Raw genomic sequence first — 20,668 nt, forward strand, 5'->3', positions numbered from 1 at the left:
CCTGAGACCAATTTCCAGGGAGTTAAAAAAACCCACACGGTTCACTTGCAATAGAGTGATACTGAAATTGAGGCGTTAAGGGGAGACTGAAGAGCCTGTAGTGAATTGCAGGAAATGTGACATTTTTGAAGAGACTAATTTGGGAAGGAGGGGAGGAAGAAAGACAGTTTTTCCTTTAAAAAAAGGTGTGTTATGGCACTGAAGTAACTCCTGATGCAAATATCTAATGGACATATAACATTTTCCATTGCAGAACAGTCCAGAAAAATCCCTGGCAGAGAATGGGGATTGACTTCAGCTCGCAAAATCAAGTTGTGCCTGTCTCCATGAGGATTTTCAAGTGAGAAAACCCTCTTGCTTCTGTGGCTAATGCTTGAAACCAAACATTTTATGGGGGATTTAAACAAAATGCTAAAGCCCATTTTTTCTAGGCAGAGGCTAATGACACGTTTATTCTGGTCTTCTAGGCGTTCCTCCATGAAAGCAGAGAAGTATTTGCCAACAGCATTAGGCAAAATCCTTTTGTTCTGATTTTTTTTCTCAAATCAGCAAACACGGGCAATTCCAGCAGGACCTTGTAGTATTTTCCAGGCTGCTCCATCCCCTGCCTCCCGCCATGTTCTCAGGAAACAAGCTCCTACATCGCGGCTCTTTCAAATTAAGCCCTTTCCTTGTAGTGGGGAGCTCATATGAGCACAAAGTTCACAGAAGTTCAACCATATCATTTAAAAAAACAGTTGCCTTGACAGGAAAGCCAACACCAGGCCTTAGCTCTCCTGGTTAACTGAACATCCCATCATGACACCAGCATCGGAGCCAAAAGATGGCAAGTACAGCTGAAAAACCAATGACTCTCTCCAAGATCCACCAGCTGGCTTGAAGCAGAAAATAAACCATGACAGAAGGCCTGCTCCAAGGATGAAAAGTGCTGATAGCAAATCCTCCAAGACCTAGAAGTGATCACAGAGCCCCAAAGACTGGGGAGAGCCAACGCTCTCCCAGATCAGGCAGGAATATTCTCCCAACCCACTTCCAGACCTTCTGCTTGACTTTGCTTTTTGGTGGTAAAGGAAATCAAACTTGAGACAAAGAAAGCCAGTGCATGACTTTGATAGTGTGGCATTTTCAGAGCAAAGCAGGGAGCCCTGAGCTATAAACCAATATGGTCTTGTGGATCAGGCTGTAGAAGCAGGGTCTGCTATCAAAAAATCTACTGCTGGGTCTGCAAGTATAGGTGAATCCACCTACACTCATCTCTGTCTCCCTGTTCCCCCGTCTCTCTCCTGTTGTGCCTCTCACTGCATGCGTGCACAAATTTTGCTGCAAAGTTGGCCCCATCTTTATTACAGGCTTTTAGTTCTCCTGCATATAAATAGCACTAAGAATACACAGAAGCCAGCGATTAAGCATGGAAAAAAATCTCCTCTCCCCCGTATTATTAGCGAATCTGGGTCAATGAGTCTGCAACTCTAGTCACAAATTCTTAGACATGGTTAATGAAAGACAGAGCAACAGCAAACAGGAGAGGGATGGAGAAAAGGCAGGGTTCATGCCATAATCCTTGCTCAAGTCTTGTGGTGAGAGCGATGAAAGCAGCTGCATGATAGATGAGGAGCCTTGGAAATGGCACAGCTTATTGTAATCTGTTATATGGCCTCGACACCCAAGTCCACTGGCTCGTGTCAGTCAGAAGGCCATGCTCACGAGCCAAAGAGCTTTGAAAGATGTCAGGGATTTGAAAATCATAAAATATGGGATGCAAAACTACATGAAACTTTTGGCTACTGGCTAAAGATAAAAACAGCTTGTCAAAAATAATCAGTCAGCCACTCTTACTATAGCTCTTACTGGGAATTTTTGGACTACATTCTCACTAATACGCTGCATATGCAATGCGCATGATTTCATACACCAGGAGAGCAAATCTGTGCCTCTTACTTGATGTATTATGTTTTTGCAAAATTGTTACCTTCTTTAGAAAGTTAAGCTTAACTTGGGGAGAGCAGAGGGCTGCTCAGCTCAGTTTATCTTCTAGTCCTAAACTCAGAGTCCATAGCACAGTTTTGGGAGGTGATCAAAAGCGATGAAAAGTAAGCAGTTGACGTCTGTTTAAGCAACTCCACAAATGGTTTCTGAGGACTGCTAGGTTGGAAGACTAAATATTTTCCAAATTTAAATGCTCAGCTTGTTGGTCAGTGATTAAAATGTCTATTTTTGTGGTTTATTATTTTCACTGTTTTCTAGAAACAGACAATAAAGTGCACCATAAAGCAGAGAGCTCTAAAAGATGTAACACTTCAGGTTGGAAAGACTGGTCTGGAGGAATGAACTCAGCTGAAGACCCAAAGATGGAAGGAGAGGACCAGAGATGTGGATGAAAACCCTCATGTTCTCTGGGGCAGTTGGGTTCTGCCTTGATTTACTAAATTCATACAGAAATGGGGTGCAATTTCCATGGATTTACAATGCTAAACTTTTTTTTTTTTTTTTCTATGGCTGTTACTTTGGGCAGGTCTGAAGCCCACTACCATCTTCTTATGCATCAATTTCATCAAACCAAGTGCGTTGTGCTCGCTGCAAGTCAAACCCAGCTTAGAAGGCCAACATCCAAGGATCCCATTTTAACAGTTGCTTTGCTGTTATGTCAAGCACCATTTTCCTTGTGCACTCCCTTTTTCCACAGCCTGACTCAAGGACAGTCCCACAGTACATATGTCAGGGCGCCTTTTTCTCTAATGACTGCTGCAGTCATTAGAGGAGAAGGACTTTGTCGTCAGTGGCCTCAGTGCTTTACAGCATGGCTCAAATATGGATTTTCATGGCATAAAGTCAGACAAAGAGATATTCCTAATTTTATAGGATATTGTGCCACTGGGGTCTGGCTCAGAGATCCCTTCCCCTTCCTCCCTGCTCCAGGCCAGCAGCGTTCACTGCTGCAGCAGAGACCCCAGATACAGCCTAAGAGCAATCCAAGAGACCCCAAACCCTGCCGTATTAGTGACTGCTGCTGGTCCCTCGAGGCTTGAGGCCACCACATGGCTCTCGCTTTGAGGCAGGGAGGGACCTCCGTTGTTGTTGTGTCTGTGGGAAAGCCATTGCATGTTCCTGATTAATCACACTGCACAGAAAAGATCCTAGTTAGAGTATTTTTCACAGATTAAAAAACAAATCTGGGTTGGTCTCCTTGCCCCCAATTCCTCTCCATTCATTAATTCTTCACTTCCATGACAACTTTTCTCCTACAGACAGTATAAACAGCTCAGAACTGTTTTTCAGAGCAATGCTTTATGTTTAAAACGCATTGTTCCGAACCAGCATTTTCCTTTTCCAATCACAGCTGTGATTTGTTGAAGAGTTACAAGAATGTGTGAGTGGTGTAATCACTGACATTGAAACGGTCCATGCCCTCACCCTCTCCCCTCGCCCATAACGACCATTAATGCAAACAGACTCCCTGTTTCCATTGAACCTCTTTTCTTCTGACCAGCTGTACCAAGTCATCTGCACTGGGGATTTATAAATAGTGACCATGTCATTCCAATGTTAATGGCTTTTAATGAAATTGGAGAATGAAACGCATTCCCTTTTAATATCCTCAGAGCAGCAATTTTATTCCATCCCACAGTTTCAATACAGGGCTCGTGGAAAGAGTGCTGGAGCTTGGCACATCCTTCCCACAGCCCATCAATATGTCACTTCCAGCACAGACAGGAACAAAGAGGGAAAGAATTTTGTTGTCTCCCTGATGCAGGAAACCCACCCATCCCCTACAGACAGGCAGCGTCACAGCACTGCCCAGGAGAGCAGCCTGTGAAATGGGGAAAAAAAAAAGATTTGAGAAGTAGTAGTGGTAATTCAGCCTCACTTTCGATACCCTGTTCTTTGAAAACACCCGAAAAGCCAGCATTTACGTTATCTTCATCCCTCTGAATTTGGGCTGTATGCAATTTATACTTATGCCCTTCCCACCTCCAAAAAGCATGTTTGGAGAAAGGCCAGTACACAAGATGTGCTGTCAGAGCCCTCCCGGGGCCTGAGTGTGCACCGCACCGTACCACAGGCGACTCAGGTCGGGTGTGTGATGCTCGAGCCGAGAAGCGTGATGAGCTGAGCACGTTTTCCACACTCAGTAAAACACAAGAAAACTTTCCCATAAGCACAGGAATTGTCCAGGGCCAGGACTACAAAGGAAGAAAAGCTGCAGATAAAGGGCAAAATCAGCACTCAGAGCGATGCTACAGGCACAGAAAGGAAAGCCTGGCCATTCATTTCTGCCTTCAACTTTTTCCAAGAAAACCTTATGATAAAAGGAATAAACCTGCTATTTTTCTTTGCCTCAAATTTGTTACAGAAGCCTCTTTCGTCTTTATCTCCTCTCTTCATAGTGGTTCTAAGGGTCTCTTTTTTTTTTTTTTTTTCCTCCTAATTACAACTTCTCTGTACTCAAAGGACAGGAAAGAATTCAGTTTAAAGGAAAAAACGGTGGAGCTATTTCAGTCCAAACAGGGATGGATAACCAGAGAGCCATTAGACTTAACGGTGGCACCCATACAGGGCTTTTGATCTGTCCTAAGGGAGCCACAAAACCACAGGAAAACGGGAAAAAAGGCCTCTAGGAAGATGTTCTTTCCAACAAGCCTTGTTCCCAACATGGTGCAGCATTTTTAAACGTTGTCCACGGTTCCTTTCATATTTACACACAGTTTAAACAGTGATCTGGCAGCGAGAGGGGAAAATGCTTTGGGAGGAACGCATGGCTGAGGAAGCTAAATAAAGAAGTGGCCAGGTCTTCAATCATCCTATATTTTATATATACAAAGGCTGCGATTCCACTAAGCTTTTCTGAAACAATATGTAAAGAATCCAAAGCAGGGCAAAGGGATGGGAATAACTGGTTATAATTAAATTGGGGGGTGAGCACAGCTCTTGCACTCTACCAGGCTAGCTTCCCTGGAGGCATCACAAAGCACAAAGGGATTTGTAGTGGTGGGGACTCTAATGGGTTATAGGTAACTGCACAAGGGCTGAGTCCAGCGTGAGCTGGGTGGGCTAATGCCTAAGACCAACACTCTCCCAGCAGGGAGATTTTAAATAAATTTAATACTGGCCAGACTCTCTTTCCAAGTGATCTGAAGGACTAGTGACTTCATTCAACTCACGTACAGTCCAACTTGTACAATAATATCACATATTTTGTTGGCTGTTTTAGTTAATGTTCAGACGAATAAGCTATAGCTTTTCCTAAATACTGTACGTCCTCAGAGATAAAGCCAAAAATTGTTAAAAGAAAAAAAAAAAAAGAAAGAAAAAAAAAGAAAAAAAAAAGAAGAGGAGAGTTCTTTGCTGGTCCAGAAACAGAGGAAAATGTTCCACTAAAAAAAAGATGCATCCCTTTTTCCTTGGTTGAAATTTTTTTAAATGCATGGTTTTCTGCTAAGCTATGAAGCCAATTCAAAAGACAGGTGGTTGTGCAACACTTGGCTGCTGCATGGCTGAGCTGTGAGATCCTTTTCCATGATATTTACAGGAATTAATAAGAGGAAACAAGAGCCACTTCAAGACGTTAAACTGTCCAAACAGAAGAAAATACAAGCATACCATTACTGGACACAAAATGACCTCAGCCCCTTTCTTCATCTCAAATTACTTCAATTATTTCAACTCGAAAAGGATTTGAGCAAGAGAGGTTTATTTTTAAGCCTCCATGTCAATCTTCTTAACACCAGTGGGATTTGATCCCAGCACACCTAAGTCAACATCAACATTTTTCTCCCTTTACTCTCCCTTTGTGGTACCACAGCCAAGAGATGATAAAGGCATGTGAGCCAAAGAATGAGATGAGAGACAATTCCTTGCATTGTTGAAGATAAATGCCAGGTTTTGTGGTCAGAAAAAGGCCAAAGCCTTTTTTCGCTCCCTCCCCCAGAGGAAGGAATTGCTCCCAAGAGATGGGGTGTTAGGTGTGAATTATACAGCAAACAAACAGCAATGCAACCTCAACAGTGATTGACCATGGACGCCTGCCTGCCAGGGTAGGTCCAGGCAATATAAAGTATTGGTTTTCATCATGTTTTCCCACATTTTTAAGGTGGAGCTTGGACCATCGTTCAGCAGAGCACACTTGGTAAATACCTTCAAAACAGTTTACCGCAGAGCGGCAAGCTGTTGTTATTTTTATAGCTGTGTTGGGTTTTGTATTCTTCATAGATCATTTACACCTATAAAACACCACTGTACAGTCAAACAGCACACTCCTTAGTAACTATGGAATTGGAAATTTTGTAAATCCCACATGAAACAATATAAACAGCTGTCTAAAACCTCCCATTTCCACCCAGATGGCTCTTGTTTCAATTAACCGAATCAAACTTTTAATTCAGAGTCATTCACTGGCCTCGTTTGGATTTACTTGGAAAAATACACCTATAAATCACTGCGGAGAAAAACTGTGGAGAGAAAGAATTTGTTTCTCTTTGGGTGGTTGTTTTGGCTCTTTCTTTTTTCTTTTTTTTTTTTTTGGTAGAACAAATTTTTATTACCAGACAAAAAATATACAATTACATGTTGACAGCTTAGAGCGTCTGGTGGTTCTGGCCACAATAAAACAGAGGCAGCAGCACGACTACATGCTGTCCCTCCTCTTCTTTGAAATAGATGGCACAGAGTGCCTCCCATGTTGCGTGTGCCACTCGCATCATCTCCCAGGGACTTCTGAGCTGGAAACATGCTGAAAAAGGCCAGCTGTACAGAAAGCCTGAAGCCATCAAAATGGACCCACACAAGGGCCTTCCCCTACTCCCAAATTCACCAGACACTGGGCATTATGGGTGCCACTGCTCATGGAGCACCTTCTTGAAATACCAAATCTGAACAGTCACTTGAAGAGCTCCAGGAAAGACTAAACAACTCATTCATTGCAGCGATCTGCTGCTGGCAGAAGGGGAGAGGCTCGGTTTCCCTGAAACCTCCCTGCATCCCACAGAAAGTCACGTTCCCCCCAAGCAGGCACGCACCCATCCACCCAACCCCTCGTCTGCCAGCACATCGAGGAATTGGCTCCAGCTGAAGTGAATTGCACTCAAGATGTCTAAAAATAATGCTGAAAATCATCTGAACAGCAGTGGCCAATGTCCACCCTGGCACAGCTCCATCGGCTCAGGTCCATGGAGGACATCCAGCACCGACGTGCTGCATGTGCCACAGCAAGGTTTGCATGCACTTTGGTACGTGTGCGAGCTTTCTTGATGGACAGACAGACCAGAGCACCCACCAAAGATAATCTCATCACCTTTTGCTGGCCAAACCAGCCTTCTGCTTGCAGGAGCTGCTTGTGGCAGATACTAGGAGGGAAAGGGGCTGGGAAGTGGCACAGCTTGTCTTCAGCATCACCCCAGGATGTACACCATGCCCTAAATGCCTGTCCTGACCTAGCCCTCCTTATCCCTTCCATTTCCCACGCTTTTGTGCATGCTTGAGATATGCTCAAAACCACTGGTTCCCAATGAGAAAGCCCCTTCATTAGCACCACAGTGGGTTTTTTTCAGACAGAGCCTGGGACATGGGACCAGCAAACCTTCTGCCCATCGACAGCACCAGGGCAGAGCAGGTGCCTGCCTGACCGCAGCAAATTCAAGGATGCTTTCCAGCTCAGCTTCCTATGCATGCAGAGCTTGGTGAGACAGCAGCATGTCCTCCTGTGCCCTTTTAGGTTTTTCTAGGCCACCCTGGTCAAGTAGAATCAATAGCAGAAACGTTTCATGCCATAGCCAAACCACCAGGAGCCCTCACCTGCACACAAGCAGTGCCATATGGTCGTGTATTAATGGCATACTGACTGCAATGGTTCCTTTGCTTGGAGAACACAAGATGTTGCAAAACAGTGTCTTATTAGCTTGAGGTAGTACCTAATATGGAGGAGCTGCCGGTGGGCCAATACCTGCAGACCCTCCCCAGAGCAGGCCCAGCCAAGCCATGAACCTCTCCAAGCCCCAGAGGCAGCACCAGGAGCCTCCCCCAACACAAGAACAGTATTCCTCGAGTACTGCACAAGGCATAGGCCTGTGCCTAAAGGCCCTGCCTTTTGTTCCCATCTGTCCCATCTGCCTCGCGTTAATACCTCATTTCTCATAGCAGTAACTGCTGAATTTGATTTTTTTTCTGCAGCTCTCCATCCTGTGACAAGCAGGGCAGGCCCATAGCATTTTGGATGGGGAGATTTCTTCCTTCTCTTTGTCAGACCTACATGTCCACATCGGGCAAAGCCCCAGCGCAGCATGTGCACCCAGGGTTGCCCAGGGCCACCTGAAGGATGGAGCTGAGCTGGCATGTCTGCCTCAATCATTCCTCACCACCACAGTCCTGGGGTTACTCCCCAGCATGGATCCCAGGCAGTGCTGTGGCTACACCCCAAACACCCTCTCCACCACCAGCCATATCTTGCCCAAACAGCTCTTTGGGGAAATGGTCACTTGCTGGAGAAAGAGCATTTCAGGTCCCAAAACCCACAGCCCTCCAAGGCAACAGAGTGGCAACCTATAAGACAGTATCACTCCCTTCAGCTACTCTTTCATTGCCACAGAGAGAGACAAGTCACAACTAGTGTTCCCAGCACCACTCTTAGCCCCGGGAAAAAGATTATGAAAAAGACAGGGAGAGATCTGGAAGAGAGTTGACTCGGCTGGGCAGAGATCCGAGGGGATGAGTCTGTGGTGATGAATGACGGCTGGAGATGCACAACAGCAATCACTCCAAAGTGATGCCCTGGCTCAGTACAGAAATATAGGCACAGAAAGGGAAAATACAGGAATATAAGCACAGAAGGGTCCTCAGCACTGCCCTACTTAACATTTCTGCCCATCACCTTTAGTCTACTGGAAAGGAGGAAACAAGGACTGCTGGATGCAGGGCTGTGTTCAAGATACACGAGGCAGGGAGCAAATCAGGGAGGGGGAAAATATGGTCAAGATTCAGAGGCACACAAAGAAAGCTTCTTCCTCCTTCTGGGACTGTCTCATGAGGTTGTACCATTAATCTCATCTCAAAGGAAAATCTGAGCAACTACCTAAGTGCTGCTTGACGTGGTTTGGTGATTGAGTCTAGAGGCATGCCCATAGATTTCAGTATTTACAGGAGTGCAGGTTTTTTGCATGAGTGCATAAACATTTACTAAATAGGAATGCATACAAAAAGATGGTTTGAAAACAGTTTGTTTTAAAATGACAAGCAGTTTTGACCTCTCTGGGAGGAATGTACCTCTGCCCTCTGCTTAGAGATGGTCAGCTGAATGCTTGAAGAGGGTGGGAGAAATAGTAAACATGTTCAGGGAGCTGGGAAGCAAATTTTTATTTTTGTTTTGCTTCTAAAACTAGCTTTTAATATTTCTAAGAGTAAGAGGCATTTCAAAAGAAACACGATCCCTCAAAACTCAATTTTGAAAAGGGGCTAATTTTTAATCAAAAAAATTGTAAAGCAGAAAAAATATGAACACTTCTATTAAGTGATAAACTCTGGCTGTTTCACATGCAGCCAGCATTTCAGAGAAAAAGGGCTTCACAACGCATTTTAGTAACTAAGCCTCACAGTGTCCTCATGAGGCAGATGAGCCATCAGCAGTCAGGAACTCCAAGACGCAGGGTACCCCCACCCCAGGCTCCCCACCCTGGCACCCATAGAAGGGAAGTAGTCTGCACTGCTATTAGGAAGCACTGGAAACTATCACATTGCTTGTTTGAGGGAGGAAAGGACTGTTTTAACCAATTCATTAATTATGAATATTAAACAAAGCAAGTTTTGAAGTTTGTAACGACTCGAACTTCCGCTATTGTTCTGCTCAGTAAAAGCAGACTCTCCAGACAGCATCTGTCAATCTGATTATTATGTAGTTAAACGAAGGAGAAAAAAATTGTTCTCTCACCTGCAAAAAGCTATCTGTAATTATTTACCTTGATAAATTTAATTTACTTGAGTCTTCCCTTTCAGATTTGGCTGGTCAAGTTAAACTGTAAAGATTATTCATGGAAAAGCAACCACATTCGGTTACTAGGAGACAAAAAATCACTTAGTACGTTCCTCCAATGAATAATCCCTGCAGAACACACACAAATTCAATAAATTATGAATTTCTCTTTCTCTCTTACATAAACATTGGGGTTGCAGAGGCATTTCTTGGAACCCTTTAAAATAATAATTACTATGCAAGAGCGAAACAGAGGGGGTAGCTGACCCTTGCAGGTGAGCTGCATCCTTTGCCTAGACATGAAAGTTATTTTGGAACAAGGCAGGGTGCAAATGGACAGCAGATTCATTATTGCCAGTATCTATGGGCAGACACTGGTATTTGGCGTGCTCACATGCGTTTTCAAAGTGGATAACGTAAGCAGTAGACTAAGCTAATTTGGAAGAAGGCATTCTTATTTCAGAAAAAATCTCTCTTCCTGCACAATGCCAGGTATACAAAAGGTCTTACATAAAAGCACTTGTTGCCAGATCTCTGAACCTACAAGGTGAAGCGCGAGATAACTTTTCCTACATTGGGTGGTGGCTTCCAAGCCAGCCCATACGAGGCCAGCATCCACAGCACCACACAACTGACACTGCTGATGGGCAAAACAAACTGCAGTCAGACTAAGTGCCCCGAGCCACTCATACATTTCTGGAAACAACACGCAGACTCAGAAGATTGATTTTGGATACTTAGCAGCATTTGGTCTTTTCGTGTGTGTATGTGTGTGGTTGTATCTTGCTCTCTTTCCCTAGCCCTCATAATAGCCCCTAATAAGAGCAATCCCCAGGCATGACTCAGTACAGATTGCTGTTCAAGGCTGTGGTATTTAAAGACATGCTATAGGGTCTGTTGGCTAAGATCAGTTTTTATAAACTTTAACCGAGATGGATTTCCTTGAAATTCTGACTTGCGAAGCATCTGTCCTTCTCACTCTCTCCCTTCGATCACATCAGCAGCACAGGCAGTGCTGTTCTGCTGCTGGCAAATCACCCAGTAATTGCTATTTAAGACTCACAAATCAGATGCCAGTGTGAAGATCTGCCTTGTACTCTTCAGAGGACACCTCCTTTCCAGGAGAGATCAACCAAAATGCCTGACATACTGAAATATTTGCAAGCCTTCTTCCATGCAAGTGCAGGGAAGCTCTGCTGCATCAAGCTTTCCCTCCCTCCACACATGGTCTCAATGTTCAACTTTTATTTTTCAGCCCTCTCTGCTGACAAGGGTCTCATGCAGACCCCGTGCCGTGTCCCTGTGCAAGCTCATCCCCAACAGGTCCTGCACAGGGCTACGTTCACCAGCCAGCCACAGAGTCCCAAGGGGCACCGTGATCCAGAGCAAATCCAACGCTGATCGTCAGATAAAAGTCGAGCCACTTAAACCTCTTTCCATTGTGTAGTTTGTCCCCATGAACCATCATATGAAAGTTATCTCTGTTTTATAAGCCAGGCCAATTGGCCACCGCACAATATACCAGCCAATGCTCTTTATCACTAACAGTGAAGCAACAGCCAGGTAGTAAATGATTTCAGTTGTCATACTTAGAAACCCTTTCCCTTTGCAGGACAAATTAATTAAGAGTTTTTGACGGTGTCCTGAGGAAAGGACTGCCAAAGAACAGCCCCTTAAAGAGGTGTTTTTGGGGGGCACACCTCTTTGGCAGGAGCCTGCCCATCTTTACCCTCTGATGGGAGCAGCTCTACTAATGCCATTCCTAGCTGACGAATAACAAGCTTGTTCTTTAAGACCTCCAGTGATACAGATATTCCAATTCACTGTACTGCACCAAGACTCTGCATCAGCATTAACCTGCCCAGCTGCCTTCTTGAAGAACACATGCTCAGAGGTCCTGGTCCTGCCTCCTCCCAAAAAACCTAATTCACTGCAGCCTCTTAGCTGCTCCTCTTAGAGGCAATTTTGGCCACCATCAGGGCACTAGACCAAACACATCTTAAGTGCCAAGTGTTTGCTGTTACCAAAAAAACCCCCTATCCAACTGTGTCAAGTTCAAGACCCCCAAAAATAGCACTTTCCCCTCATTAGGAATTATGCTTTCAACCTTAGCATCACACTGAGGAGATAACTTTTGAACTCCACTCCATAAATTACAGAACATGTTAAGCTGAGAAGCCGGTGCCCCAATGAGACCAAAACAGATAACAGGCTGAGAAAAGCTGTTGCCACAGTGCTAGTTATCGCCGAGGAAAGAGAGATAAACCTGAATGAAATTATTACATTTCTGCTGCCAAATGGGATATTCTATCTTTTATCTTTGGTTTGTCAAGGCAGGGCTTGGCAGATTTAACATCTGAGCTATGGAGGAGGGCAAAAATCAAACATCTTTTTTCCCTGGCATTTGTAAACCTGATGGAAAAATTACACTCAGGGAAATTCTCTCTTGACTGACTGTCTTCCCTGCGTTGCTGCACAGGCAATGAAAAACAGAGCTTTGCTTTTATGTGGTCTATTTATTTCTCCCACATAGCCATAAGACATTATGCCATCAGGAGTGCAGTCACAAGAAACCTGGAGTCACAGACAAATGGACAGTTAAAATAGGAGAATTCCTGAAGTCTCATTATTATGTAAATATCCACAGTGAAAGAAGAAAACTGAGAAAACGAAACCTGTTATATGTAACTACCTGGCCAACAACTCTACAAACACAACTCCATCCATTTTTCTCCCTTCAAAGCACCAGTATCTCTTAAAAAAAATCCTAAATGTATTTCCCTGCTGCACTGAAAAGCTTTGAAATGCAGTTAAATGGGTTTTCTTTAAAGAATCTTCCTGTGTTATTCCAGCAGCAAGCAATAAGTAATTTCTTATCTTCTGATTTGGTTCCTTTACCAGTCCTGCTGGTGTAGAAAGGAAAAAAATACATGGTTTTGCTGTAGCGGGGAAAGGGATGGGGTCTGATCCTCTCAGGATGAGATCTCAGAGCTGCTCCACTGTCAGAGATCTGAAAGAACCGAGAGAGAAAAAAATGGGTGGAAAGCAAGCCCTGCTTACATGAAGCAGAGGAAGATATCTCCCTGGACACAGAGGGAAAAACAAATTAACGTGCAAGAAATCCCTTTCCCCTCCCTCACTCCTCCCCAAAGTCCCACTTCAGCTGTTCAGACACCAGGAATTTAATGTTCCAGCACTCAGTAATTGAGACAACAGGGCATCCAGGTCTGAAGGGAAAAGCTGGCACAGGTATGCTGAGATAAAGCTTTCAACTAGATGTTTTGGTGCCAGTGATTCATGTTTTTTAACATAGAGGGAAAAAAATACAGCCATCATCAAGATACGGAACAACCCAGAGTAAAAGGCATCTCCTTCCCACCAAACATGTCCTCCCATGGGAACACATCTTATCTAAGGGACCATCGGGAAGGGACTGCCCCAGCTAATGCCTCTGGGTAGTCCTGCTGTATTTGCAGCATGCAAAGAGGTGGGATGGGGAGGTCTTCAGAGAAGTGGTAGGACCTCACAACCTAAGGGCACTGGGGCCATCAAATAGATATATAGACCACTGATGCAGGGTCAGTCCCCTCCAGGACACAGCAGATTAGTGACACCAAAAGGGCAAGGGTGGAGAATGTGCCTAAATGAGAAGACAGAACAAAGTATGGAAATGCTTCTATAGCAAAACTTCCTCCAGCTGCTGCAAACAGAAAAGCCTCCCCAAGATGTGACATGGAGCCAGGTCCCACCCGACAGCCCTTCGGGCTCCCACCTCTTTCTGTGCTTGTTGGTAAGTGAGCACACATCTGCCCTCTGGGTAAAGTCTGGCAAATGGTTTGCACGCCAAGCTATATTTTGATGCCAGGAAGCCCCAAATAAGCATGTGGCCGAGGAGCTCATTAGGAGTGGGGAAGGTGCATGTCGTGAGTCAGCCGTGTGGTTTGGCTGCCATGGCAAGAAGCAGCAGCAGGCACAGGATGCCAGACTGCTCCGGGCACAAGAAAGAAGACAAACAAGGGAGATAAGACAGATGGAAATACAAAGAGAAGAGATGGAGGAGACTGCACACACCTTCCCCATAAGGAAACTTGGATGGGATCTGACATGTTTCAGGGGATCACACCTGGCCTCATCCCATCTTGCTGCTCATGAAGCCGCCCCAGCAAGCGAGCCTCTGCTCCTGGGTTCTCGCAAGCTCTACCGCTGCATGGTTCAGCAGATTTGCTTCCCTGCTTCTCTCCTGAACCTACCACATCCATTACAGTGACATACACACTCCACCTTAGGAAAGCCTGCTCTTATTTTAGCTACCAACCCTCACAGATAGGCTCTGTAAACAGTGGGATGCTGATGAGAAAGAAAATGTTTCCTTTCAAGGCAAACTGTGCAGCAGGACACTGACTGCCCAAAAGTGCAACTCCAAAATTCAATGAGCTTGAATGCTAAATCCACTGGAGCTAACGAGGACAAAGGTGCTTATTTGCATTCCTAATTGAAAAGCCATTGAACATGATATGCAAAGAGGATCCTTACTCGAATGGGAAGAGAAGCACTGCATAAGCCTCAAGGTGACTCACCCTTTTCATGTCAAGTAAACATTAATGCCCGCACATTCAAACTCGACTGCCTAAAGTTAAACACCTTAAACACACTTAAGCACCTCCATAGGTTGTCAAATTATGATATGTCAGGAAGCAGCAATTTCCTATGCCTGCGGTGCGGGCTCTCTAAGAGTTTTGCCTACACACACAGACTTAGGGGTGTGATTTTAAGCATCTACAGTAGGGTCAGATGGTGACACACAGCTCCTTCTGACCTGTGGCAATTATCTAGAGAAATAAAAGGGAAAAAGTGTTGTTTGCCAGATACCCTACCTCTTAGTAAAGCAATTCCCCTCTAGAGCATAAACAATACAATAGAAGAGAGAGCATTGCCCAGCACTATCCAGCATGAGAGTGGAGAGCAACAAAAAGCCCTTGCTTTAATGACACACTTGGCAATGTGCTGTGTGCGTCTGACAGCACAGCGGCCATGGGGCATGACACACGGCTCCACTTAGCACCGTCTTGATAGGTGATGCCTTCCTGGATTCAAGTACAGTTGTTTCTCCAGTCTCAACAGCCGAGATGCCAACGGTAGCGCTGAATTAATCATGCCAGTTGGCTGCAGCACATTTTTGGGTATGTACTGTGCAAGGCTGGTTAAAGATAGTCCTCAGTATACGATCAACCTGTTCCAGCTCTAAATCACAGTGAAGGCTGAGCAGTTTCACAGGTTTCCTTTTGAAGAGTGGAAAAGCAGAAAGCTACAAAAGAAGCAGTGAATTAATCTATTTTTTTGCACTTCTATGACCTTCTTCCTGGAGATGCTTCATGCCTGCATGTTAATTAATTAACTCTCGTATATCCATGTGAGCAAAGCTGTGTTTCCTACCTCCCTTACATACAAAGCAAGACTATGCTAAAGCCACTTGCTCAAAGATCACACAGGGAGTCAGCAGCAAAATCAATGACAGACTCTAGAAACCTCAACTCCCGGTCTAAAAGAGGCAGGAAAAACAGGCAAAATAGGGCTGTTATCGAGGCAAGATTAACACCTGTAATCACTGTTGATCAGAGTTGAACCAAACCCAAACCAAAAACTGGTCTGAACAGGTACCTTTTTCACTCAAACCAGAACAACCTGAAGTGTTATTTTGTAGTTTTGTCAAAGTCAGTCTGGAACCAAACCAAACAATTTACTGAAGTAATTCCCTACTGACAATACCAAGAACTCCTCCTACAGTGTATCACTAGCAACTAAAGGGAGAGGAGGGACCAGAGAAAAAATCTAAACAGAAATGCTTCTTGAATCTGAGATTTTAGCCCCTGGAAAAGACAGAAAGATCTTTTCCCACTACATGGTCTTTGTTACTCATTTCTTACCAAAGAGTGTGCATATTATGATAATAGGCATCAGTATTTTAAAAAATACACAGAAACATCATCTTTTCCCCACAAGCTGTAAATTCCTGCTGATCTACTGTAACCAGGACCCTACAACCATCACCACTGTGCATAAGACTGGCAGATGGGAGCATCAGCCTGGTGAAGCTCTAAAGTTGGGATTTCTGACTTGCAGAGAAAGGGTTAATTATTAAAGGCATTTTTCTTAAGAATACAAAATAATTTCTTGAAAATAAGAAACTGAAGACACTTCTGCCAGAACAAGCCCCATTCTCCCTTGTGTTTACCAGGCTCAAATGCCACTCATACTTGGTATTCCTCGCAGTTGTGAGGAAGGCTGTGGGAGAAGCACTGCAATCAGATCCCAGCCAGATTCTTAAAAGGGAATTTGACTCTCTTGTTAAATACCAATGACCCTATTTGGGCCAGGATCAACAACTGGATCCCAACTGGAAAGTCCTTTACTCATGCTTAGGGCAGTGAGTGCCTCCTGCCTGCCCTGCCTGCCTGCGGCAGCAGCTGTCCAGGCTGACCCTGCCACACGAGTTGCCGTGCACCACAAGGACACTTGCCACGTGCCCAGCTCTCCTAGATGTAGTTCCTTGCTTTTTCCTGCACCTTGAAGCTCCATGTAAGGATTTCGCCAGGTCAGGGTAATTTTCACCTCTCCCAGCCTGCCAGTCCTCAAGTACCGCTGGGCTCCCACATCTTCAGGGGAGGCTTCATGCCTCCATCTGGCCACTAACCACTTTCTGAGCCCTGTTCAAAGTGTCTGCCAAGGAAATTAATTAGCACGGAGAAATTAGCACCATCCATGACGCTGGGATGTGGACGTGTGCTGCTTGCTGCCTCGCTCACCCGTGAATTAGTTAACTCAAGAGAGCAACTCCTCTGTGGAGCACCGCGGGTAAGAGCAGCCACAAAGCCATAAAGCCCGATGTCGGTATGCAACCCATCCGCCACCAACATCCATGCGGCCTCCCAGCCCACTCTGCAGGTCAGGACAAGTTCCGCCCATCGGCTGCAATGCTGCACACCTAGTTTATCACCTGTAGGAGACAGAAAAACGGCATGCCTCAACTATAAAGAATTCACTCTTGCCTAACCACCTGCCCGCACATCATCTCAAACAATGGGCAGTGGTAAGGAGAGGGAGGCAAGAAAATATTGACATCCAAGCGTAAATTTCCACACTGCACTGGAGATACAGTGGGAGATTCTCCCACTGGAGGTGCAGGAAGGGCTCAGCCATGGGCTAGCACCGAGTGGTGGTGGCTGGCACCACAGAGGAGCCCGAAGGTGAGGAGGTCCTGCTCATCCTCCAGGGTCAGGCCAGCCGCAGGAGGCAACCATCCTGCTGGAGGAATGTGTCATGTATCATTTAGCTGTCATCTAGATAAGAGCGATTTCCACCACCACCTCAGGACCGTTGTTAAGTGTATCTGACACATCTCAGCTCTTTTCCATTCAAATGCCTCCTCAACCGGTTCAAATATAGAAGCTGCCTTTCATTAGCCCTAGCCTATTACTCATTTCAATACCACTCTGGGTAGAAACCTCACTGTTAATTTGACAAAGCCTTTATCCATTGTGTGTTAACCATCAGATACTTGGCAAACATAAGTTTCCCAAGCTCCCAATACAAATTTCTCCAGCACCGATAGCGTGTGCTCTTGTATCATTACATGGAAATGCGGAGAGAAAGGCAGAGGCTGTACAAGGATTTAAAGATGCAACAAGCACAGAAAACATACTTGAACAAATTTAGGTATAAGAATGAGTTGAGCTGCATTCAATAGGATTTAAAATTGAATTCCACTATTTGAGAAGAGTGTTTCCATTTCTATGTAAAACCTGAATTGTTGATTGTTCAGCTTTTCCAGGAGCCAAATGATGAAGGTCCCTCCACGTTTCCTCTACATTTAATCGGAATGGAAAGATATTTTCCACCTTGAGCTATTTATGGTGAACAAAACAACAAAAGTGGAACAACATCTGTAGGCTCCTACCGTTAATCAATTTAAAACAACAGGTAGGCAAATTTTAGTTTGGGGGTGTTCTGGTTTTTTTCTTTAATAAATTACTGCAGGGACAGGGGAGAGCAATTCCTCTGTTAGTGAAAATGAAAGTGCATTGCTCAGTCTGTCAGGGTGAAGAAAGAGGTGCATTTCGGGCAAAGAAGAGGAAAGACTTAATTCTGATTGATTACCTTTGAGTAATTCTAAAGAGCCATACAGCATTTATAAATAGGATTTCATCCAACAATTCAGTCTTCCAGAAAAACTTTATAATTTTCAAAAGAACTGTTCCAAGAACAGTTCTAAACCTGCTTCCCTCCATAATGCCATTTGGATAATGAAAGACAAACAATGCATCCGAGCACATCAATATGAAAAATTGCTGAACTGTGTCCAACCTGACGAAATACGTTTATAAATTTCCAAATTGCAAACATCCAAAATCTCTTCTGCAGCCACAGGTTAACAGCTTCTTTTGACTGCCATTACTCTGTGAAAACTGAACACAGCTGAATTTGGGAAAAAGACACATTTTCGGCATCTTCCAGCACATTAGCAAACGGTGTTCAAGTGTCCTGCATGTTTTTGCCTTGCGCAATTTGACAAATGTTTGCAAATGGACTCTCCCCAGCAAAGCAATCCTTATAGACAGTCTCCACCTGGCAGGACAGGACGAAGATTTCCTAGGCCACCAGAACAACATTTGAGTTAGGAGGTCTACATAAATCAAGTCTGCAGTTTTTTCCATCAAACTTTTCCTCTTTCTTGAACAACTTCTTTTGAAAGCACCGCTAGGAACTCTTTAATCACACAACTGCGGTACAACTGATGTCATCCCTTTTTTTAAATTCACGTGTGTAAGGCTGTGCATATAAAGGCTGCTCAGGAGAGACTGTTCTAGCAATAGGCAGAACGGCTGATACAACTCTCAGCCTTCTGGAACACAGCTCACAGCTAGATCCCATATCCCAGCAGGTACACATATTTCTTCTTTGGGCAGTTCTAGACTTACCAAGGTAACCTCCCCTGACTCAAGGATATTTCCCTGGCTCTCTCAGGTTTTTTGCATGTGCCTCTTGATGTTACCTCTAGCTGAAAAGCCAACCCACAAAATGAATTTTCTCCAAGGTCATGCACTCCTTACAATGCCTTTATTTGCCAGTTGGTGAGGTATTTAAAAAAATGAAAACTTCCTTATTGTGAAAGGAGCTAATTTCCCATTTAAATGTAATGGGGAGTGAGAGGAGATGCAACTAGAAATCTAATCACAGGTTCATAGCTAAACCACAAGCCTAGCAGCCTTCTTTTGTGCCTTGAAGGTCCCAAGCACCCTCTCTTTGCAAAAACAATATATGGCACATCCAAATGCAAATCTATTCCTCTCTTTATTTCTATATTCAGCTCCCTGGCTGATTACAGGGAGGCATGTGTGTGTGTTCAATAGGTCCTCCTGCTTCTTTAAATAAGTTTAATAATACCCTTTTTATTTATGGGAGCCCAAAGTACAAAGGATGCAATGCAGGAGCTTTGCAAGAGCAGAAAAGAAAAGAAAAGCAAGCTAGCTGAAGATACAGACTGGCAAGGGCTCAGTAATTCAATACTGTTGATTCTATAGAGACCAACTGCTTTTATTATGTACTGATTCTCTGAGGAGGAAAAAACCCCACAATTATGAACTTGCAAAGGAAAAGAATCTGTGCATTTCTGGTGTAAGAGCAGAATTCGCTAAAAAGGCAGTTTAAAACCAGCGCAGTCTACCAACCATTTCAGACCTGCTTTCAAATAGTTTTCTTCTGGTGACTCTGGACAACTGTCTCTCCACGTTAGAAAGTTGCCCTTTGTTATAGAAAAAAAAAAAAAAAAAAAAAAAAAAAACCAACCACAACCAAAAAACAAACAAACGACACAGAAGGGGAAATGAAAAAGAAAGCCCCTAAAAGGATTCGACTGAAAGGCTGGGGATCACCGCTCCGGCTGCGGGAACAGCCCCACTTCACCCGCTTTTGCCGCTCTCACATGGGCGAAGCCGTGCCCCGCCGCTCCAGCATCACCGCCTCGGTGCCCGCCGCGGCGGGGACCATCAAAAAGAATCATCAGAATAGCCACATTTTTGAAAGATTCGGCTTACCCCGGGCCGCTCCGCAGGGGTGCGGGGCTCGGCCCCGGGGCCGGCACAGCCCGGCCCGGGTGGGTCTCTCCGCCGCGCCCGGCTGCCCCCCGGCATCTCCCGGCACCGGACGCGCCAGCCGCCCCCCCGGGGGGCAGCGCAGCCCCCCCCCCCGCGCCCCGCTCCCCCCGCCGGTACCTGCCAGGGTCTTGTGCACCGTGTTGCCCATCGCTCCGCTCGGCGGCGCGGCGGAGCCCGGGGCGGCCCGGCGCTCCGCAGGGCCATGGACAGCGCCCGCCTCCCGCTGCCGCGCTCCGCTCCGCGCCCCGCCGCGCCGCACCGCCCCCCGCGCCCCGCCCCGCCCCGCCCCGGGCCCCCCCCCCGCCGCCTCCCCCGGGGCCGCGGGGCCGCCGAGCCCGGCCCGGCCGTGCTCCGCCCTGCGCGGGGTCGTCACGGGGGTGGGAAGCGGCGGGAGAAGCGGGTGGCGGCTGTTGGAGGAGCTGCCAGGCGGGGCTGCCGCTGAACGCGGGCCCGGCTCTTTCCCAGAGGGTCCACCGACTCCGGGAAACTACTTTTTGCCTCTCTCCCTTAGAGAAAAAAAAAAAAAAAAATTTCTTTCCCCCTTGGGAAAAAAAATTATTTG

At 45.5% G+C, this 20,668-nt stretch overlaps 1 protein-coding gene across 1 annotated transcript in view; it reads right to left on the minus strand.

The window, feature by feature from the left end:
* Positions 1-20,355, minus strand: part of NEURL1B (neuralized E3 ubiquitin protein ligase 1B) — a 35,954-nt gene extending 15,599 nt beyond the window's left edge. The window contains exon 1 of the mRNA XM_074883868.1: positions 20,224-20,355. Within this exon, the coding sequence (XP_074739969.1) occupies positions 20,224-20,254 (31 nt within the window). The 5' untranslated portion in view covers positions 20,255-20,355. The remainder of the gene's footprint in view (positions 1-20,223) is intronic.
* Between the last annotated feature and the right edge of the window lie 313 nt (positions 20,356-20,668).

This window comes from Strix uralensis, chromosome 14, assembly GCF_047716275.1.
Source record: "Strix uralensis isolate ZFMK-TIS-50842 chromosome 14, bStrUra1, whole genome shotgun sequence".
Lineage (NCBI taxonomy): Eukaryota > Metazoa > Chordata > Aves > Strigiformes > Strigidae > Strix > Strix uralensis.